Here is a 19,750-nt window from a genome sequence, read left to right as displayed (position 1 = left end):
CCTTGTTTGGGTGTAGGGCCTGATCAGAGCCTGAAGGTACTGAGGTGCCATTCCCCTCACAGCTCCGTAGGCAAGCACCATGGTCTTGTAGCGGATGCGAGCTTCAACTGGAAGCCAGTGGAGAGAGCGGAGGAGCGGGGTGACGTGAGAGAACTTGGGAAGGTTGAACACCAGACGGGCTGCGGCGTTCTGGATGAGTTGTAGGGGTTTAATGGCACAGGCAGGGAGCCCAGCCAGCAGCGAGTTGCAGTAATCCAGACGGGAGATGACAAGTGCCTGGATTAGGACCTGCGCCGCTTCCTGTGTGAGGCAGGGTCGTACTCTGCGGATGTTGTAGAGCATGAACCTACAGGAACGGGCCACCGCCTTGATGTTGGTGGAGAACGACAGGGTGTTGTCCAGGATCACGCCAAGGTTCTTAGCGCTCTGGGAGGAGGACACAATGGAGTTGTCAACCGTGATGGCGAGATCATGGAACGGACAGTCCTTCCCCGGGAGGAAGAGCAGCTCCGTCTTGCCGAGGTTCAGCTTGAGGTGGTGATCCGTCATCCACACTGATATGTCTGCCAGACATGCAGAGATGCGATTCGCCACCTGGTCATCAGAAGGGGGAAAGGAGAAGATTAATTGTGTGTCGTCTGCATAGCAATGATAGGAGAGACCATGTGAGGTTATGACAGAGCCAAGTGACTTGGTGTATAGCGAGAATAGGAGAGGGCCTAGAACAGAGCCCTGGGGGACACCAGTGGTGAGAGCGCGTGGTGAGGAGACAGATTCTCGCCACGCCACCTGGTAGGAGCGACCTGTCAGGTAGGACGCAATCCAAGCGTGGGCCGCGCCGGAGATGCCCAACTCGGAGAGGGTGGAGAGGAGGATCTGATGGTTCACAGTATCGAAGGCAGCCGATAGGTCTAGAAGGATGAGAGCAGAGGAGAGAGAGTTAGCTTTAGCAGTGCGGAGCGCCTCCGTGATACAGAGAAGAGCAGTCTCAGTTGAGTGACTAGTCTTGAAACCTGACTGATTTGGATCAAGAAGGTCATTCTGAGAGAGATAGCAGGAGAGCTGGCCAAGGACGGCACGTTCAAGAGTTTTGGAGAGAAAAGAAAGAAGGGATACTGGTCTGTAGTTGTTGACATCGGAGGGATCGAGTGTAGGTTTTTTCAGAAGGGGTGCAACTCTCGCTCTCTTGAAGACGGAAGGGACGTAGCCAGCGGTCAAGGATGAGTTGATGAGCGAGGTGAGGTAAGGTAGAAGGTCTCCGGAAATGGTCTGGAGAAGAGAGGAGGGGATAGGGTCAAGCGGGCAGGTTGTTGGGCGGCCGGCCGTCACAAGACGCGAGATTTCATCTGGAGAGAGAGGGGAGAAAGAGGTCAAAGCACAGGGTTGGGCAGTGTGAGCAGAACCAGCGGTGTCGTTTGACTTAGCGAACGAGGATCGGATGTCGTCGACCTTCTTTTCAAAATGGTTGACGAAGTCGTCTGCAGAGAGGGAGGAGGGGGGGGAGGGGGAGGAGGATTCAGGAGGGAGGAGAAGGTGGCAAAGAGCTTCCTAGGGTTAGAGGCAGATGCTTGGAATTTAGAGTGGTAGAAAGTGGCTTTAGCAGCAGAGACAGAAGAGGAAAATGTAGAGAGGAGGGAGTGAAAGGATGCCAGGTCCGCAGGGAGGCGAGTTTTCCTCCATTTCCGCTCGGCTGCCCGGAGCCCTGTTCTGTGAGCTCGCAATGAGTCGTCGAGCCACGGAGCGGGAGGGGAGGACCGAGCCGGCCTGGAGGATAGGGGACATAGAGAGTCAAAGGATGCAGAAAGGGAGGAGAGGAGGGTTGAGGAGGCAGAATCAGGAGATAGGTTGGAGAAGGTTTGGGCAGAGGGAAGAGATGATAGGATGGAAGAGGAGAGAGTAGCGGGGGAGAGAGAGCGGAGGTTGGGACGGCGCGATACCATCCGAGTAGGGGCAGTGTGGGAAGTGTTGGATGAGAGCGAGAGGGAGAAGGATACAAGGTAGTGGTCGGAGACTTGGAGGGGAGTTGCAATGAGGTTAGTGGAAGAACAGCATCTAGTAAAGATGAGGTCAAGCGTATTGCCTGCCTTGTGAGTAGGGGGGGAAGGTGAGAGGGTGAGGTCAAAAGAGGAGAGGAGTGGAAAGAAGGAGGCAGAGAGGAATGAGTCAAAGGTAGACATGGGGAGGTTAAAGTCACCCAGAACTGTGAGAGGTGAGCCGTCCTCAGGAAAGGAGCTTATCAAGGCATCAAGCTCATTGATGAACTCTCCAAGGGAACCTGGAGGGCGATAAATGATAAGGATGTTAAGCTTGAAAGGGCTGGTAACTGTGACAGCATGGAATTCAAAGGAGGCGATAGACAGATGGGTAAGGGGAGAAAGAGAGAATGACCACTTGGGAGAGATGAGGATCCCGGTGCCACCACCCCGCTGACCAGAAGGTCTCGGGGTGTGCGAGAACACGTGGGCAGACGAAGAGAGAGCAGTAGGAGTAGCAGTGTTATCTGTGGTGAGCCATGTTTCCGTCAGTGCCAGGAAGTCGAGGGACTGGAGGGACGCATAGGCTGAGATGAGCTCTGCCTTGTTGGCCGCAGATCGGCAGTTCCAGAGGCTACCGGAGACCTGGAACTCCACGTGGGTCGTGCGGGCTGGGACCACCAGGTTAGGGTGGGCGCGGCCACGCGGTGTGAAGCGTTTGTATGGTCTGTGCAGAGAGGAGAGAACAGGGATAGACAGACACATGGTTGACAGGCTACAGAAGAGGCTACGCTAATGCAAAGGAGATTAGAATGACAAGTGGGCTACACGTCTCGAATGTTCAGAAAGTTAAGCTTACGTTGCAAAAATAAAAATAAAATACAAGATCTTATTGACTAAAATGATATAGTACTGCTGGCTGGTGAAGTAGCCTGGCTAGCAGTGGCTACGTTGTTGAAAGTGAAGCTGGCTAGGTAACCTCGACAATTTCACTAAATTTCTCTAAACTACACAATTATCATGGATACAAGGACAGGAAAGACAACTAGCTAACACTACGCTAATCAAGTCGTTCCGTTGTAATGTAAGTTTCTACAGTGCTGCTATTCGGTAGAAGTTGGCTAGCTAGCAGTGTTGGCTAGGTAGGAGGACGGCAGCGCGGCAGGCGAAAATAGCTGGCTAGCTAACCGATAATTACTCAAAGCTACACAATTATCTTAGATACAAAGCTAGCAAAGAAAACTATGTAGCTAGCTAACACTACACAAGTCAAGTCGTTCCGTTGTAATGTAATCGTTTCTACAGTGCTGCTAATCGGTGGCTAGCTGGCTAGCTAGCAGGGTTGACTACGTTACGTTAGGGCGAGAATACCTGGCTAGCGAACCTCAGCGAACCTTGATAACTACACAATTATCACCGATACAAAGACGGCTATGTAGCCAGCTAAGTAGCTAGCTAAGATCGAACAAATACAAATCAAAGATAGCAAAGACAACTGTGTAGTCAGCCAACACTACACTGATCAAGTCGTTCCGTTGTAATGCACTCGTTTCTACAATGCTGCTATTCGGTGGCAAGCTGGCTAGCTAGCAGTGTTGGCTACGTTGCGTTACGTTAGGGCGAAAAAAAATCTGAACATGTTCTTCACATTCACTATATATCAAACCATCCCCCAGACACATCTAGCTAAGTGGATGGGTTGCTATTGTCTAGACCTGTTCACACGTTCATGAACTAAAATAGATTGCCATATCACCACCAGACACACCTGGCTAAGTTTGTGTCATGTAATCATCTGGCTAATTGGAGTATTTTGTTTAGACATCTTAACTGGCAAGTCAGTACAAATTCTTATTTTCAATGACGGCCTAGAAACAGTGGGATAATTGCCTTGTTCAGGGGCAGAACAACATTTTTTTATTTACATTTTTTACCTTGTCAGCTTGGGGATTCAATCTTGCAACCTTTCGGTTACTAGTCCAACGCAAACATACTTTGTATCCCTCATTTACTCAGAGTTATCTTTTATTTTGGCAGTTACCTGTACCAGGTTGAACATGGTGAGATTATACACTCCTAAATTGATACTGCTGTTTTATTTAGGTTATTTTACAGCTAGCTATCTACAATCACATGCTCATATTGACTTTGGTATTATTGTGTGTAGCTACATTTGCTTTCTAGCTGGCCAGCCAGTCTGCCCAGAGAGAGCATTGCATTGTGAGTTTTGTATTCATCTTGAGCTGCAAAATATTTCCTAAACTATTTTCACGTTGCTCCCAACCTTATTATACTGACAAAAAAATGTTGTTAGCACATGTTAAGTGTTATTTAACACCGTTTAACACTTATTTAACACCGTAAATCATAGAAATCTTTTTTTGGGGGTGTCTTATTCCTTTTGGGGGGGATTCACCAGAATGTGCTTTCCTGCATGCAAGTGGTATGTAGCAGCCTCTTGGAACTCAACTGCAAGTATAGTTTTTTAGGAAGTCATTGCTGTCCCACATAAATAATTACAGGTGCCCGTGTTTTCAATGTCCACACCCTGTCTTCACATGTAGGCTAACCCGGTCTGCTCCTGTTGTGGTGAATGAGACCAATCAAGTTGGAGATGTTTATCTGACTCAGCATTGAGGTTTTTTCCAGCTTTGCTAAAAGCTTCGAGGGTGTGCTGCTCCTCTCACAGCCCTAGCAGTTAACACTCCCTAATACATGGTTATCTCCACTTTCTGCTGTGAAAATGGCACCCATGCGGCATTGTGACAGGCATCGACTTTGTTTTTAGAGCACTTCAGCTGCTCTATGCTACATCTCTGTCAGAGACGGTAACTGCCAAGACTTATGTGGTGCTAATGCATTGCTTTTTCTCCTCCAGCCAAGCCAAGCCAACCGAGCTGGTCTAATGAGGGTGCGACTGCAGAGAAACATAGCTACTCATGGTACAGCAACGCCTCGGAGAGCGACAAGAAGCCCATCGCTCAGACCACCACCCTAAAGAGTGAGGCCAAGTACTCGTACGACAACTGGGATGCTGTGATGCTTCTGGGGCCCACCTCGCCCACCCCAGAGCCCACTAGAAACCCCTCAATGTGGGGTGGCGCGGGCAGCTACGGCCTGGGTCTGGCCAGGGAGGACAAGCCATCCCCAGAGCCGACCCCCAGTTACGTAGTGGGCCAGAGGGATTTCGAAGTCCCCATCGAGCCCTCCGAGTCCCAGGACCACTCCCAGTCTCTCCTCAGGGCTAGCACCAACTGCCGGACCTACCACCGGCCCAACAAAGGCAAGCAGGCCGGGGACTCTGACAGCACCAGTAGTACTAGCACCAGTACCAGCACATCCTTCAGTAGTGGGCCCGGATCTAGCCTACTCAAGACCAACAATACGGAGAACAGCAACAAGCCGGCGGGCCGTGGGAGGACGAGAGACTACACAGTGCTGCACCCGTCCTGCCTGTCGATGTTTAACGTCACTATTCAGGACCGGGTCATGGAGGAATACACCCCCGCTTCCGCCGTGGCTGCCCCCCTGACAGACCCGGGAGAGGCTGGCCGACTGAAAAAGAAGAATGAACCAGCACCGGCCAAGCCCATCAGGTGACGACCTGCTACCTAATAGTGATGGGGGGCGGATCGATAGTTACATATTGTAATATTATTTTGGACAATATTATATCCTTTTTCTCTCTCTCTCTCCCAGGTTCAGACCTACACAGAGCAAGGCCAAGAAAGACACCAAGCTGGACTTCTTTGGCTTCGAGGAAAACGAGGCAGGCCGTGGTGCCAACCAGGAGGAGGGCAGTTCTGACCCTGTGGCATCCGGCAGCTCCAATTACAAGATTAAGTACTTTGGCTTTGACGATATGAGCGGCAGTGACAGCGACGAAGACGAGGACTCCCACGCCAAAGAGAGGAAGGCTAAGAGGGCTATAGCCACCGCTGCTGCAGCCACAGCCTCCCTTGCTGCCATGGAGATGAGGGTGGACAGCCCCCTGTCCAGCAGTGAGGAGCTGGACAGTCAGACCAGCAGCAACACAGGTCAGGGACAGGACCTCAGGCGAGGTCAGTACTACCAACCCCCCTTGGGAAACCACAGACCGGCATCATTACAGGGCATACTTAGGCCTCAGGCGAGGTCAATAACACAAACTTCGAGATCTCTACACAGGAGCCTCAATAAATGCTAATGTTTTGTTAGTATGGTCCTCCAAAGCTAATTAGGAAAGCGAGTAACGTTTTGTTTCAACCTTCATGGTAGTTCTGTAAGGCCATTAGCGGGGGCAATTTTGGGGGGGCAGTGTTTGGGATGAGCACAAACAAACAAAACAGCCCTAATAAGAAAACTGAGACTCATCCTCACCCACTCACAGCTCTTTCCTATACAAGACAGACATGTCAGAGATAGATGAATATATACAGTTCCTTTCGAAAGTATTCAACATTTTGTTACGGTATAGCCTTGATTAAATTGTTTTTTCCCCCTCAATCTACACACAATACCACATAATGACACAGCAAAAATGGGTTTATATAAATGTTTAATTTATAAAAAATGTCACTGAAATATGACATTTACATATGTATTCAGACCCTTTACTCAGCGCTATGTTAAATCACTTTGGAAGCGAGTACAGGCTGGAGTCTTGAGTATGACGCTACAAGCTTGGCACACCTGTATTAGGAGAGTTTCTCCCATTCTTCTCTGCAGGTTAGATGGGGAGCGTTGCTGCACAGCTATTTTCAGGTCTCTCCAGAGATGTTCGATGGGGTTTAAGTCCGGGCTCTGGCTGGGCCACTCGAGGACATTCAGAGACTTGTCCCCAGGTCACTCCTGTGTTTTCTTAGTTGTGTGCTTAGGGACGATGTGCTGTTGGAAGGTGAACCTTCGCCCCAGTCTGAGGTCCTGAGCGCTCTGGAGCAGGTTTTCATGAAGGATCTTTCTGTACTTCTCTCCGTTAATCTTTCCTTCGATCCTGACTAGTCTCCCAGTCCCTGCCGCTGAAAAACATCCCCACAGCATGATGCTGCCACCACCATGCTTCACCATAGCGATGGTGCCAGGTTTCCTCCAGATGTGACGCTTGGCATTCATGCCAAATAGTTCCATCTTGGTTTCATCAGACCAGAGAATCCTGTTTCTCATGGTCAGAGTCCTTTAGGTGCCTTTTTGCAAACTCCAAGTGGGCTGGCATGTGGTTTTACTGAGGAGTGGCTTCCTTCTGGCCACTCTACCATAAAGGCCTGATTGGTGTAGTGCTGCAGAGATGGTTGTCCTTCTGGAAGGTTCACCCATCTCCACAGAGGAACTCTGTCAGAGACCATCAGGTTTTTGGTCACGTGGCTGACCAAGGGCCTTCTCCCCAATTTTCTCAGTTTTTGCCGGGCGGCCAGTTCTTGGAGGAGTCTTGGTGGTTCCGAACTTCTTCCATTTAAGAATGATGGAGGCCACTGTGTTCCTGGGGACCTTCAATGTTGCAGAAATGTTTTGGAACCTTTCCTCAGATCTGTGCCTCAACACAATCCTGTCTTCGAGCTCTACAAATAATTCCTCTGACTTCATGGCTTGGTTTTTGCTCTGACATGCACTGTCAACTGTGGGACCTTATATAGACAGGTGTGTTCCTTTCCAAATCATGTCCAATCCATTTAATTTGTCGCTGGTGGAGTCCAATGAAGTTGGATGATCAATGGAAACAGGATGCACCTGAGGTCAATTACGGGTCACATAGCAAAGGGTCTGAATACTTTTGTAAATAAGGTATTAATGTTTATTTTCAATGAATTCTCAAATTTCGAAAAAAATGTTTTCGCTTTGTCATTATGGGGTATTGTGTGTAGATTGAGGGATTTCATAAATAAAAAATCTATTTTAGAATATGGCTAATTTAACAAGGGGTCTGAATACTTTCCGAAGGCGCTGTGTGTCTATCTCGCCGCATACATGCCAGTGTAGATCTGAATATAGATTTTCATTAATCTATTCTAATGAAATACGTTTGGCTATTAATTACATTTACATTTACATTTAAGTCATTTAGCAGACGCTCTTATCCAGAGCGACTTACAAATTGGATTAATGACTTGGTCACAAAGATTCACAATTCTATATGTAATTATATAGACTTGGTAATGAACTGTGATGTTCTGCCCTAGTCTAACACACGTTTACATTTGGCATGTCCCCTGTAGATGTGATGGACTTCCCAGAGGACAACTCTGCCTCTGTGGGCCTAGAGATGCCCAGGAGACCTCAGGCAAAACAGCTGGAGAAATCAAAGGAGAGCAGGGAGACCAATAGGAAGATCTTCAGTGGACCCAAAAAGGTAAGAGTGCGGGGTGAGTTCCTATAGAACACTAGTCCAGGGTCGCGTTAACCAGGCCACAACGGCACATCATAGCGAAACACTTTGCAACGGAAAACAAAAAAAGAGCGCTTTTCGTTGGACACGGTCAGGTAGTCCCTCCCTGTTTCCGTCCGTTCGGTGCCTAATGAACTAGACCCAGAACTTTCAGCAGAGAAGGAGTAGACTACACTCTGTATGAGCTGAAGAGATGCCCGGCCAAAACGGCCTGTTGGATTATTTATATGTAGATGAATGAAGGGATGAACGGTCATTGTAGTCTCTGAGATGGTTCTCATTTATCAAGAGAACCAGTAATGCCTGTTCTCCAATCGCTTTGATGGACTTGATCTTGAAGAGCTCCACTATTATTGAATGCGCTGTATATATGGAGATAGTTTAGTTCCCAAAATAAATAGTTTAATACATATAACATTTGTTTGCTGATCTTTCTTATATCTCAAATGTAGGGCAGACACTTCAGAACAAACGCTAGCTTAGACAGGGCTTAGACTTAAAGTTGAGAGCAAGGCCTTGTTAAGAATGCGATTTGAAATCATATTGTGGGAAAGCCAGACACATTATACGAGTTGGGTTTGTTAGTAGGGGCTGGGATGATACCAGTATTGCGGTACTAATTAGTATCGTGGCAAGGAAACAAAACATTAAGCACAAAACAGCCCCGATGTTGGAAACATCAAGTTGTTTTCCAAGCTATAGGACACATTATTTGACATGCAGCAGGTTTTTAGTAGACCAAAGAGTGTGATGTGCTTTGTTTTCATTTTTGCCATGATACTAATATCGCAATATTTTTTTTCCCGTCACAACCCTAGTTGTTAGGTGCAGGTTATAGTTTATACAATGAACCGTATAATGATAGTTTGAAGGCAGCTTGTCATGAATTGTTTTTCTTTGCATTTGGGCTACTACAAACCTGTAGAGTGCCTTCCAAGTCTTCCCGAGAGGCTTTCTCCACAGTCCTCATCTCTTGCCCTGTAATGTCCTTGCCCTGCAGATAACATAATGGGCGAGCTGAACACATAAAATAAACAATAGCCCTCCAAAATGACCTGGGTATTCATGAGTCGTCAAAAAGTAGCGCTTTCGATTACGACTGGGCTAACTGCAGGGGTAGTGAAGTGGCAGTCTGGCGCATGCAGCGGTAATGCATAATTGTGCCGGTTTAGGGTAGTTCCATATTGCACCCTATTCCCTATATAGTGGACTACTTTTGAGCAGGGCCTGTAGTGCACTATGTATTGTAGGAAATAGGGTGCCATTTGGGAAGCAGCCTGTAAGAACCCTCTGAAAAACCAATTAAATGTGATGCTTAACAATGAATGTTCTTCTCTTGCAGTTTGTTTACAAATTGCTTTAAAAAAAAAGGTGTCTGTTTTGCATGATAATCCAACAATGCCCTGTCTTTTTTTCCCCATTCTACTTTTCATTCTGCATAACCAGTTGTGCTTCATGCATTATTTGTGTATGTACGTTCTGGCCCTCTGTGCGCTCTGGATATGCCTGTCTTTTGATGTCGGCTGTCAGATGTTAGAGGTTGATTTAATGGGCGTCGTTATCATGACCTCTGATTAATTCATGTCGCGCTCTCTCACACGTGCGCTCGCTCGTTTTTCAACTCTGATTGTTTTGTCTCAAATGTTGCGTTATGTAAGTGTGCCCACTCTGGTATTGGCACGTGCGTTATAGTCTGTAGAACAGCTTGCAGATGTACTGTGGGTAATTCCTACATGACAAGATTATTATGGACAAAAGAGCAAGACTTTTATTTTTTTGTCAAACGGCAGTCTAGCATCAGTCATCGTCCCCAGAATATAAGTCTATGGGTGTCTGCTAGAATGCTAGTAGATAACACATAGACTTCCAGTCGTTGCTCTAACGCTAGTTAGCATTAGCCTGCATTTGGCCGCGCCAACGTTCTTTTCATCTTTGTCCACTGCAGTATTAAATCCCCCTTGTAGGCTTTTCTCTATATATGTATGCTCTTTTTCCTCTAACTTTTGTTTTACTTCAATGTAAAACGCCTCCATCTTTGCAATCAACAGTAGCCTAGGCCCCTCGCTCTCTCGTAGCGCGCAAGGAGTGAGAGGACAAAAGCCAGCAATTACTGGCTAAAGGAAACCCTGGGTGTGTGTGTGTGTGTAAGATGGTGTAGACATGCGTCATAAAATGTTTGCCTGTCTAAGGCCAGAGCAGGGCTCCTGTTACTGTCTCGGGTGGTGTTGGACCACAACAGCTGATGGCTGGTTGAGTGGTTTGGTTTCACCAGTGAGTCTCCCCCCCCCCCCCCCTCTGCAGCTGTAAATGATCCTCAGTCTTTTGCTGCGTGTCTCTCTCTCGCACTCAGCCTCTTTCTCTTTCAGCCTTCTAGTGGTCAGTGTTGTCCAAGACAGTAGTGTGTGTGTACTTGCTTGTACTCGTCTCTAACTTATGAAGAGGGCCTTGGGTAAACATTAACGTGTTGGGGAGGGGGAGCTGAAGTAGTGCACTTAGGGCTAATTGCCATGTATGTGTTACACACACAAACAACCCTCTCGTGTGCGTCAGGGTTTCCGTTTGGGAAATTTGGCACCGGTGAAATGTAGGACGGGTAGGATTTCTATTTAGCGCAATCCATATGCATTGGGGGTGTGATGCATTAAGATGTCCACTCACGGTGCACAAAATCACATTTACATTATTCTATTTCATTTTAACAGAATATAAATGAGCCTGTAAAGTGCTAATGAAATGAAGTAGAATGTTCTTATACCAACATGACAGGTTTTTAGTGAAAAGCAAAACATTGCCCTTTGTCTTCATCCCTGCTATAAATCATAAATGAATATCATTAGATTTGTATATTTTTTTTTTTAAACATTTAGCCTAGAAGATCAAGTTGCCTACACAGTAATAAAATACATCTTCAAAATCTAATATTTGTGTAATATAATCTTTGAATGATCTGTCCTAAATGCTATTTGTAGAGACGTTTTGAATGAATAAGTAACAAAAAAACATCCGTTTTCAAATGCAATCTAGGCCTCTAATTTAGTGTAGGCATGAACATTTTAATTAGGCCTAATAAATATCAAAACATGGCTCTCTGACACCAGGGCCGGCTAGAAGAGATTCAGCTTTTGTCAAATGAACTGCAGATTTTACTTTTTGTAGCAGGTTAGAATTTACACAGCATTCTTAGGAATATTAATGTGTTAGGATAAGGTTAGGAAAAAGGTTAAGTGTAGCTAAAATAATCTACTTTTGACATTAATTTTGACAAGCTGGATCCCGTCTAGCCATGACCTTTCCGACCCACTACGATTCAGAACCATCAGTGGAAAGTGGACACTAGGCGGCCACAAAATTAAGGAAATATCCGATTATGTAAATAAACAATTCGTTAAGGTTGGTTCATTTGAGAGTTTTTTACAATACTTCTGTGAAACTGTTTCCTAAGCTTATTGATAACTTTTTCCTACTATAGACAGTTGGCTGCCTAGTGATTTGCAACATCAATTCTCCGATGTGAATAGTTGGAAACAGTTTTTCATTTACAAGTGCTACTGCATAAACTAACTGAAATGCACCAATTGCGCATGCTACACATCATTACTGTACTATAGTATTTTAATCCATTCCAAATCTTTATACTATACATGACAGAGGGGCGCCACATCTTGATCTTGCCTAGGGCTGCAGCCGAACTGCTAGGACTGGGCCTGACCAACACAATTTTCCTCTAATTTACTTGCATTTGGGGCGGGCCTTGGCCTGCTCAAAATGAGCTGCTGCTGTTGGAGCAGCTTGCAATGCGCTTTAGCCTCGTTACTTTTTCCTCAAGAAGGCGCGATCTTGAAGCCATCTTTCCTCTGTTGTGGAGAAACAATCCCCTCTTGATGGAATAATCAACACAGTCTTTGCCAATTTTGCAGAGTCGGGGTTCACTTAGCTGAAATCCCTTATTAGGACCTCGTATATTTTGCGTGAGTAAAAATAGAAACACACACCCCCACACTAATTTCTATTTAACTTGAGGATATATTTGCCTTTTGAAGTTGGGAGTATTTCCATCAATGAATAAAAAGCATTATTTTTTTCAATGGATCTTTATTTTTTTCTCCTGGACAATTTGGCTGGTAGCAATTCTAATTATCAGTTTTACATATATAAAGCTGGTATTTATTGGCTAACGTATGTCAAACTCATTCCACGCAGGGCCGAGTGTCTGTGGATTTTCGCTCCTCCCTTGTGCTTGTTTGAATTAAGGTCACTAATTAGTAAAGAACTCCCCTCACCTGGTTGTCTAGGTCCTAATTGAAAGAAAAAAGGTGAACCTGCCGGTCTGGTGAACCTGCCGGTCTGTGTCCACTTGATTTAGAGTAGGATCATGGTTGAAAGTTGAGGTACACTCAGTTCATTGTTTCCTGCAGTGCTCTATCCTGTGCCAGCAATGTTTTTTTTCTCTTTATTTTCTTTTCATTATTAATATCCCAGCAACAGATACAGCCAATGGGATTTTTGTTAAGCATAGCGGAGAGGAGCCAAGGTTTTTCTGTGCACTCCTGTGTCTGTACACGGTGCTGGCAGTTGTCTCCAACCAGTCCTGCTGTTTGAGCTGTCCTGGCTGCCTCGTGGTTTAATAGGCATTCATTTAGACGCGCACTCTCTCCCCACAGGGCTCGTTTTGTTACGCGAACCAACAAAGACCAATGTTTTCTACCCCATCCGCACTCTATCTCTCTGTTACATCTCCCTCTGACTAATGAAATAAAAGGTGCACTGTTCCAAGACACTGATCATTCCCAGTGTAAAAATAAATCACCTTGAATTAGGGGAAATTGAATAAACTTTAAATTGGCTGTTGCAGCTGGATGGAGTATGTTTTGATCAATGGTTCTCATATTTGTTTTAACACGGTTCTAGTAGTAAGGGCTGATGGGTTTTTGTGTGATTCAATTTTTTAAATGTGAAGTAAAACTTCATGGACTTACCTCATCACGGTGTAAGTTTAGTTGTTTTTCTGTTTCCCCCTGCAGTCTCCCACTAAAGCTGTGTACAACGCCAGACACTGGAACAGAGAGCCAGAGGAGCTGCCCCCGCCACACGTACCCCGATCAACCACTGCACCCGTAAGTTACCTCCTAGTCAACACCAAGGGGTGTCGCTCACCACAGACGCTACCCCCCCCAGCTAGCTAGAGGTATGAGATTTCTGCAGCTCGTGAACACTGCACCCTGCCCATTCTCCCCAGCTTCACCCACACCCACCCTCCACCACAAGTGATGCTCGTCAGTGTTTCCGCTGCAGTCATTTAGCTGGGGCGCTGCGACACAGCAAAATAATTTCCGCCACGGCCCAAAAGATCTGAAACTAATATTTCTGCTGAGGCGCACTTTGAAGATTCTGGAACAGTCCACAGTTTCTTTTCCTCAGAAAACAAAACGACTAATGAATAGAAAAATCTGAAAATATTCTAATGGGTTATCTATTTACCTAGTCTGCTTGTGTGTTCTATGGAGATAAATATTCCAATTACGAATGCCATAGGGAGGGAATTCCCAAAATCTAATATAGGCTGCAAAAACAGGCTACATTTTTATTTAGTAGGCTGCTCAAACCTTCACCAGCCACACTGGTTTACACTTTATATGGCCTGCGTGTACGGTCTAATGAACGAAAGCCTGAATTAATGCAATAATTAACTGTGTAGTCCGACCGTTAAATTGGTTGACCGACTAATATCAGCCAAGTTTCCAAATTACCGCAAGTGAGCAATGTTAATAGTTTCCTGAAGAGGGTGTGCTACAAGCTGCTCGTTGAACACCATTCAGCCCTAGGTTACAACGGGGAGAGAGAGATGGTAAGTGTGGTGATTTGATGGTGAGTAGCTTGCCACAGCCAGTGTATTTGAATAAGTAAATGATCAAAAGTACACTTCACCAAGCAAGCAGCCCTGTCCTCATCACATTCTAACTTAGTTAACGCTGGCTGGCCAGCCAGCATGTTTGTTATTTAGTTTAGTTATCTAGCCAGCAAGGTAGTTAGCTTAGCTAGCTATCTGTGCTACGTATGTGCTAAACCTCGATTGCCGGCAAAGTGAACACTCGTCTTTGATACAAAAGTGACAATGTTACTGTCTGGGCCTATTATGTTAGCTAACTTAGTGGGCTTATTTAGTTTGTTTTCTTAAATATGCAATCTGCAAAAAGCAAGACAGTTGGCACATGTCTATCATTCAGGCAATGTCCTTGCATTCATGATGAGATCCGTAGCTAAGTTAGAACATGGGACTAAAACCAGTGCGGCAAGCATTTGCCTGCATAAACGTTTTTAGTCAGCAGTGCATGCCATTGTTGTTGAAATGTATAGCCAATTAATTTTGTATTGAATAACAGTATATTTTAATATGGTACCTGTAAGACGGCACAATGCAAATGGTCCGGGTAGCCATTTCATTACCTGTTCAGGAGTCTTATGGGTTGGGGGTAAAAACTGTTGAGAAGCCTTTTTGTCCTAGACTTGGCACTCCGGTACCGCTTACCATGCAGTAGTAGAGAGAACAGTCTATGACTGGGGTGGCTGGAGTCTGACAATTTTTAGGGCCTTCCTCTGACACCGCCTGGTGTAGAGGTCCTGGATGGCAGCCAGCTTAGCCCCAGTGATGTACTGGGCCGTACGCACTAACCTCTGTAGTGCCTTGCGGTCGGAGGCTGAGAAATTGCCGTACCAGGCAGTGATGCAACCAGTCAGGATGCTCTCCATGTTGCAGCTGTAGAACCTTTTGAGGATCTCAGGACCCATGCCAAATCTTTTTAGTTTCCTGAGGGGGAATAGGCTTTGTCGTGCCCTCTTCACGACTGTCTTGGTATGTTTGGACCATTCTAGTTTGTTGGTATGTGGATACCAAGGAACTTGATGCTTTCAACTTGTGAACAGTGCCGTTTCAGATTGACTATGTTGAACTCATTCAGCCAGCCACCCCTTGTGGTGGTTTAACGCAAACACTTTTGCATACTTCTTATCCGCTGCTATAGATGAACACATCTTTAAGTTGTACCTAAGAAGTTAAACAGGTTTACCTTACCTTATTAAACAGGTTTACCTTACTGTTGTTTTTATAGTGGGTATCGTTGCTTTGTAGCGGATGTCCCGTAAATCCCAAATAAAATGTTGTTAAATAACAATTTATATTTGATTGCTAATAGCATACCTGATAATATGGACCATGCATAGGCTATATACGTGGTCCGATATGTTTAATTATTATTTGGCTAATTTCTGGAGGTGGAAATTATATTTTAGATGGTGTCAGCATCATTTTATTTTCATTGATTTTGGAGTGGAATATCCTTTATGTAAAGTCACCAGAACTGAGCCTCCCCCACACACTGCTACACATTTTTCCAGAGTAAACACATGCTCGTATTGGTCTCTTAACCATGGTTTGCCCCCTTAAGGCCACTCTACTCCAATTGGTGTCCCAAATGGCACCCTATTTCCTTTTGTAGTGCACTAGGGTACCATTTGGCACACGATCTGAATAATGCACCAAATGTCATTAGAAGCCATTGTGGCACCTTGCCTTCCCTGGAATTCATTAGCCTGTTAAAAATACACTGCTCTGAATGTTGAATTCTCAGTCTTACAGATAATGTTAGTCATGTTTTACAGGGCCCTATAATGCCCTCCTCCCTCAGACTGCTTGAAGGGACTCGGTTCCTATGTGGGGGGGGGGGGGGGGGGGGGGGGGGGGGACGTGAGTTTTTACTGCGCCTTATCTCTTATGTAAGGGGTAGGAGGCTGTTGGCTGGCGTTCAACAACATGAATTGCCAGCAGCAGCAGCAGGGCCGTGTGCTGAGCAGGTGTTTGGTTTAGCTTTTCTCCCTCTGCCACTCTCTTTCTGCCCTTTCCCTGTCTTTCCTACTCTGCCTCTCTCTCCCTCCCTTTAACCCCCCCTCCTATATCTTCCTCTCTCTCTCTCTCAACCAGGCAAGCCAGTCGAGCGGGAGCAGCAAGGATGCCAACTCTCACAAAGACGACGGCCTGTTCAAAGCGCCGCCATGCCCGCCGCCCAAAGTCATCAAGTCTGTGTCGTTCCCCACCGAGCCCTACCAGGACATTGTCACTGCACTGAAATGCAGGAAAGAGCACAAGGAGGTGAGCACCAACACAACACTCTCTGTTCTAGCCATCAACCCATCACTGTGGTCTGTAACTTGGCATCTATAAAGCACAGCCTGTAAGTGACTCCATGCTTAAAATGAAAGTTGAATAAAATAAAAACACAAGATATTGCCCTGGAACTGTCGATCAAGCCTCAGAGTAGGAGTGCTGATTTTAGGATGAGTTTTTCCTTCCAGATAATAATTCATATGTTTATGGACAGGTGGACCTGATCCTTGATCACTTTATGAGAATGGGCCATGGTCTACAATGTTTAAAAATGGATTTGAACAATAGCACCAGTTTAGTCCTGATCATATCTACCTGGTTTGGTCAGGTGTAGATCATCTTATTTAAATATAGACTCTTGAAACAAACCACAGTGAATTCTGAGGCCGTGCATCAATTACTCCACCTTCCTATAAGACCATATACTGCAGGATCCCTCAATCCCTAAACAATGGTTCATGTAACCATCTGTAGTTGGTTATTTTATGAGTCTGAGGGGTGTCTGTATGCTAAGCAGTATTATCCCCGCTAGAAACTGCAGTGTGGGCCGTCGCATAATCAGGAACAGCGTAATGGGCATCCCACGTTCTTAAATTCCACCTGCAGTTAACATTTGCTGTTTTTGTGCTTGTACACTTGGCTCGCGACCGAAAAGGCATGCTGCGGGTGCATAGCTCTCATGCTAAGAATAGCAGGACTGAGCTCTCTAGCTCGATCTAGTATCTACCTCATCCCTGCCTCACATTCACTGCGAATCCACAAACTCTTACCCTACTCCCCCCCCCCCCCCCCCCACATCAGAATTTGTCATTAGCGTGCTAACAATTGAAGTGTGTTGCGTAACTAGTAAGGGAAATGTGTTACGCAATTAATATGTGTGAGAAACTTGGTGATGCTGGCATGGTTCCTTATTGTTTGTTACATTGTATCAGGGGGATTTGGGCTGTGTCTGAAATTGCACCCGATTCACTTATACTTTAACTAGGGCACTACTATATGTATATGTAGTGTTCATTCGGAAATTATTCGGACCCCTTGAATTTTTCCACATTTTTACGTTACAGCTTTATTCTAAAATCAATCTACACAAACTACCCCATAATGACAAAGCAAAAACAGTTTTTTACTTTGTCATTACAGAAGTGTTCAGACCCTTTACTCAGTACTTTGTTAACTCCTTTGGCAGCAATTACAGCCTTGATTCTTCTTGGGTATGACTTGGCACGCCTGTATTTGGAGAGTTTCTCCCATTTTTCTTGGCAGGTCCTCTCAAACCGTCAGGTTGGATAGGGAGCATCGCTGCACAGCTATTTTCAGTTCTCTCCAGAGATTTTCGATCAGGTTCAAGTCCAGGCTATGGCTGGGCCACTCAAGGAAATTCAGAGACTTGTCCCGAAGGCACTCCTGCAATGTCTTGCTTGTGTGCTTAGGGTCGTTGTCCTGTTGGAAGGTGAATGTTTGCCCCAGTCAGGTCCTGAGCGCTCTGGAGCAGGTTTTCATCAAGGATCTCTACTTTGCTCCGTTCATCTTTCCCTCAAACCTGACTAGTCTCCCAGTCCCTGCTGCTGAAAAACATCCACACAGCATGATGCTGCCACCATGCCTCACTGTAGGACTGGTGCCAGGTTTCCTCCAGACGTGACGCTTGGCATTCAGGCCAAAGAGTTCAGTATTGGTTTCATCAGACCAGAGAATCTTGTTCGCATGGTCTGAGAGTCCTTTAGGTGCCTTTTGTCAAACTCCAAGCGGGCTGTCATGTGCCTTTTACTGAAGAATGGCTTTCGTCTGGCCACTCAACCATAAAGGCGTGATTGGTGGAGTGCTGCAGAGATGTTTGTCCTTCTGGAAGGTTCTCCCATCTCCACAGAGGAACTCTGGAGCTCTGTCAGAGTGACCATTGGGTTCTTGGTCACCTCCCTGACCAAGGCTCTTTTCCCCCAATTGCTCAGTTTGGCAAAGCGGGCAGCTCTAGGAAGAGTCTTGGTGGTTCCAAACTTCTTAGGGTCCTTCAATGCTGCAGAAATGTTTTGGTACCCTTCCCCAGATCTGTACCTCGACACAATCTGGTCTCGTAGGTCTACGACCAATTACTTCGACCTCATTGCTAGCTCTGACATGCACTGTCAACTGTGGGACCTTATATCGACAGGTATGTGCTTTTTGAAATAATGTCCCGTCAATTGAATTTACCACAGGTGGACTCCAATTAAGTTGTAGAAACATCTCAAGGATGATCAATGAAAACAGGATGCACCTGAGCTCAATTTCGACTCTCATAGCAAAGGGTCTGAATACTTACGTAAATAAGTTATTTAAATTTTATTTGTATTACTTTTCTACAATCCAGTTTTCACTGTCTTTATGGAGTGTTGTGTGTAGATTGAGGATGTTTTATTTAATCCATTTTAGAATAAGGCTGTAACGCAACAGAATGTGTAGAAAGGGTATGAATACCTTACAAATGCATTGTACCATGTGATTTAATGAGCCCAGCATGCATTGACATGACATCAACACTTTGTTCCAGCTATACACAGTAGTCCAGCATGTCAAGCACTTCAACGACGTGGTGGAGTTTGGCGAGAACCAGGAGTTCACCGATGACTTTGAGTACCTGGCCACTGGCTTGAAGAGTGGCCAGCCTCTCAACACACGCTGCCTTAGGTAAGACTAGCTGCTAGTTAATGCTCTAACTGCTGATACGGGGTCAGATTCTTTGGCTTCTCATTGATGGTTAAAGATGGAATCCTCAGTAGGGGAAACGACACCACTGTCCGCCCCATGGCCGTTCTTATTGTTTTTGTTTTGTGGACAATGTGGAGGTGAGGAGCGTCGCATGACTTGAGAATGAAAATTCGAGTGCGTATTCTGCTGTTTTGTCAATGATGTCAGGGGGGGAAAGTGTTTGCACTAACTTTGTTGTAATATTGCAAACGGATGTGGCAGTTTCACCATTAGACATCCTTTGACATTGATTGTTGAACTTTTACGGTCATGACATACCCGGACCGCCTATTGAGATGTACCTTTGTAAGTAAATGAGGTGAAACGAAGGCTAGAGTTCCACTTCAAGGATTCCAGCTTTAAAATAATGATTAAGTGAAGGTTCATCTGATCCTAGGTCTGCGGTTAACGACACGGTTTTCCTCGCAGCGCTGCCTTTCCCATCAGACGATGGCAAACTAGACGATGATCTAGCAGAGTGACCCTCCTCTCCCCTCTTCTCTGTTCAATTCAACTTTACTCATCTCTCCTCTCCTG

The 19,750-nt window shown here is 45.7% G+C and overlaps 1 protein-coding gene across 3 annotated transcripts in view; it reads left to right on the top strand.

Moving 5' to 3' along the window:
* The window catches only part of waplb (WAPL cohesin release factor b), a 59,692-nt gene that overhangs the window by 19,665 nt on the left and 20,277 nt on the right, over positions 1-19,750 (top strand). For 2 of the 3 annotated variants that reach the window (XM_055890734.1, XM_055890736.1), the window contains 6 exons: positions 4,852-5,569; positions 5,673-6,034; positions 8,162-8,295; positions 13,353-13,445; positions 16,307-16,474; positions 19,017-19,153. In XM_055890734.1, the coding sequence (XP_055746709.1) occupies positions 4,852-5,569; positions 5,673-6,034; positions 8,162-8,295; positions 13,353-13,445; positions 16,307-16,474; positions 19,017-19,153 (1,612 nt within the window). The remainder of the gene's footprint in view (positions 1-4,851; positions 5,570-5,672; positions 6,035-8,161; positions 8,296-13,352; positions 13,446-16,306; positions 16,475-19,016; positions 19,154-19,750) is intronic. The other variant, XM_055890735.1, reaches the window with a different exon arrangement.

Source organism: Salvelinus fontinalis, chromosome 30, assembly GCF_029448725.1.
Source record: "Salvelinus fontinalis isolate EN_2023a chromosome 30, ASM2944872v1, whole genome shotgun sequence".
In the NCBI taxonomy this organism is placed as follows: domain Eukaryota; kingdom Metazoa; phylum Chordata; class Actinopteri; order Salmoniformes; family Salmonidae; genus Salvelinus; species Salvelinus fontinalis.
This window is presented reverse-complemented; position numbering and strand designations above follow the sequence as displayed.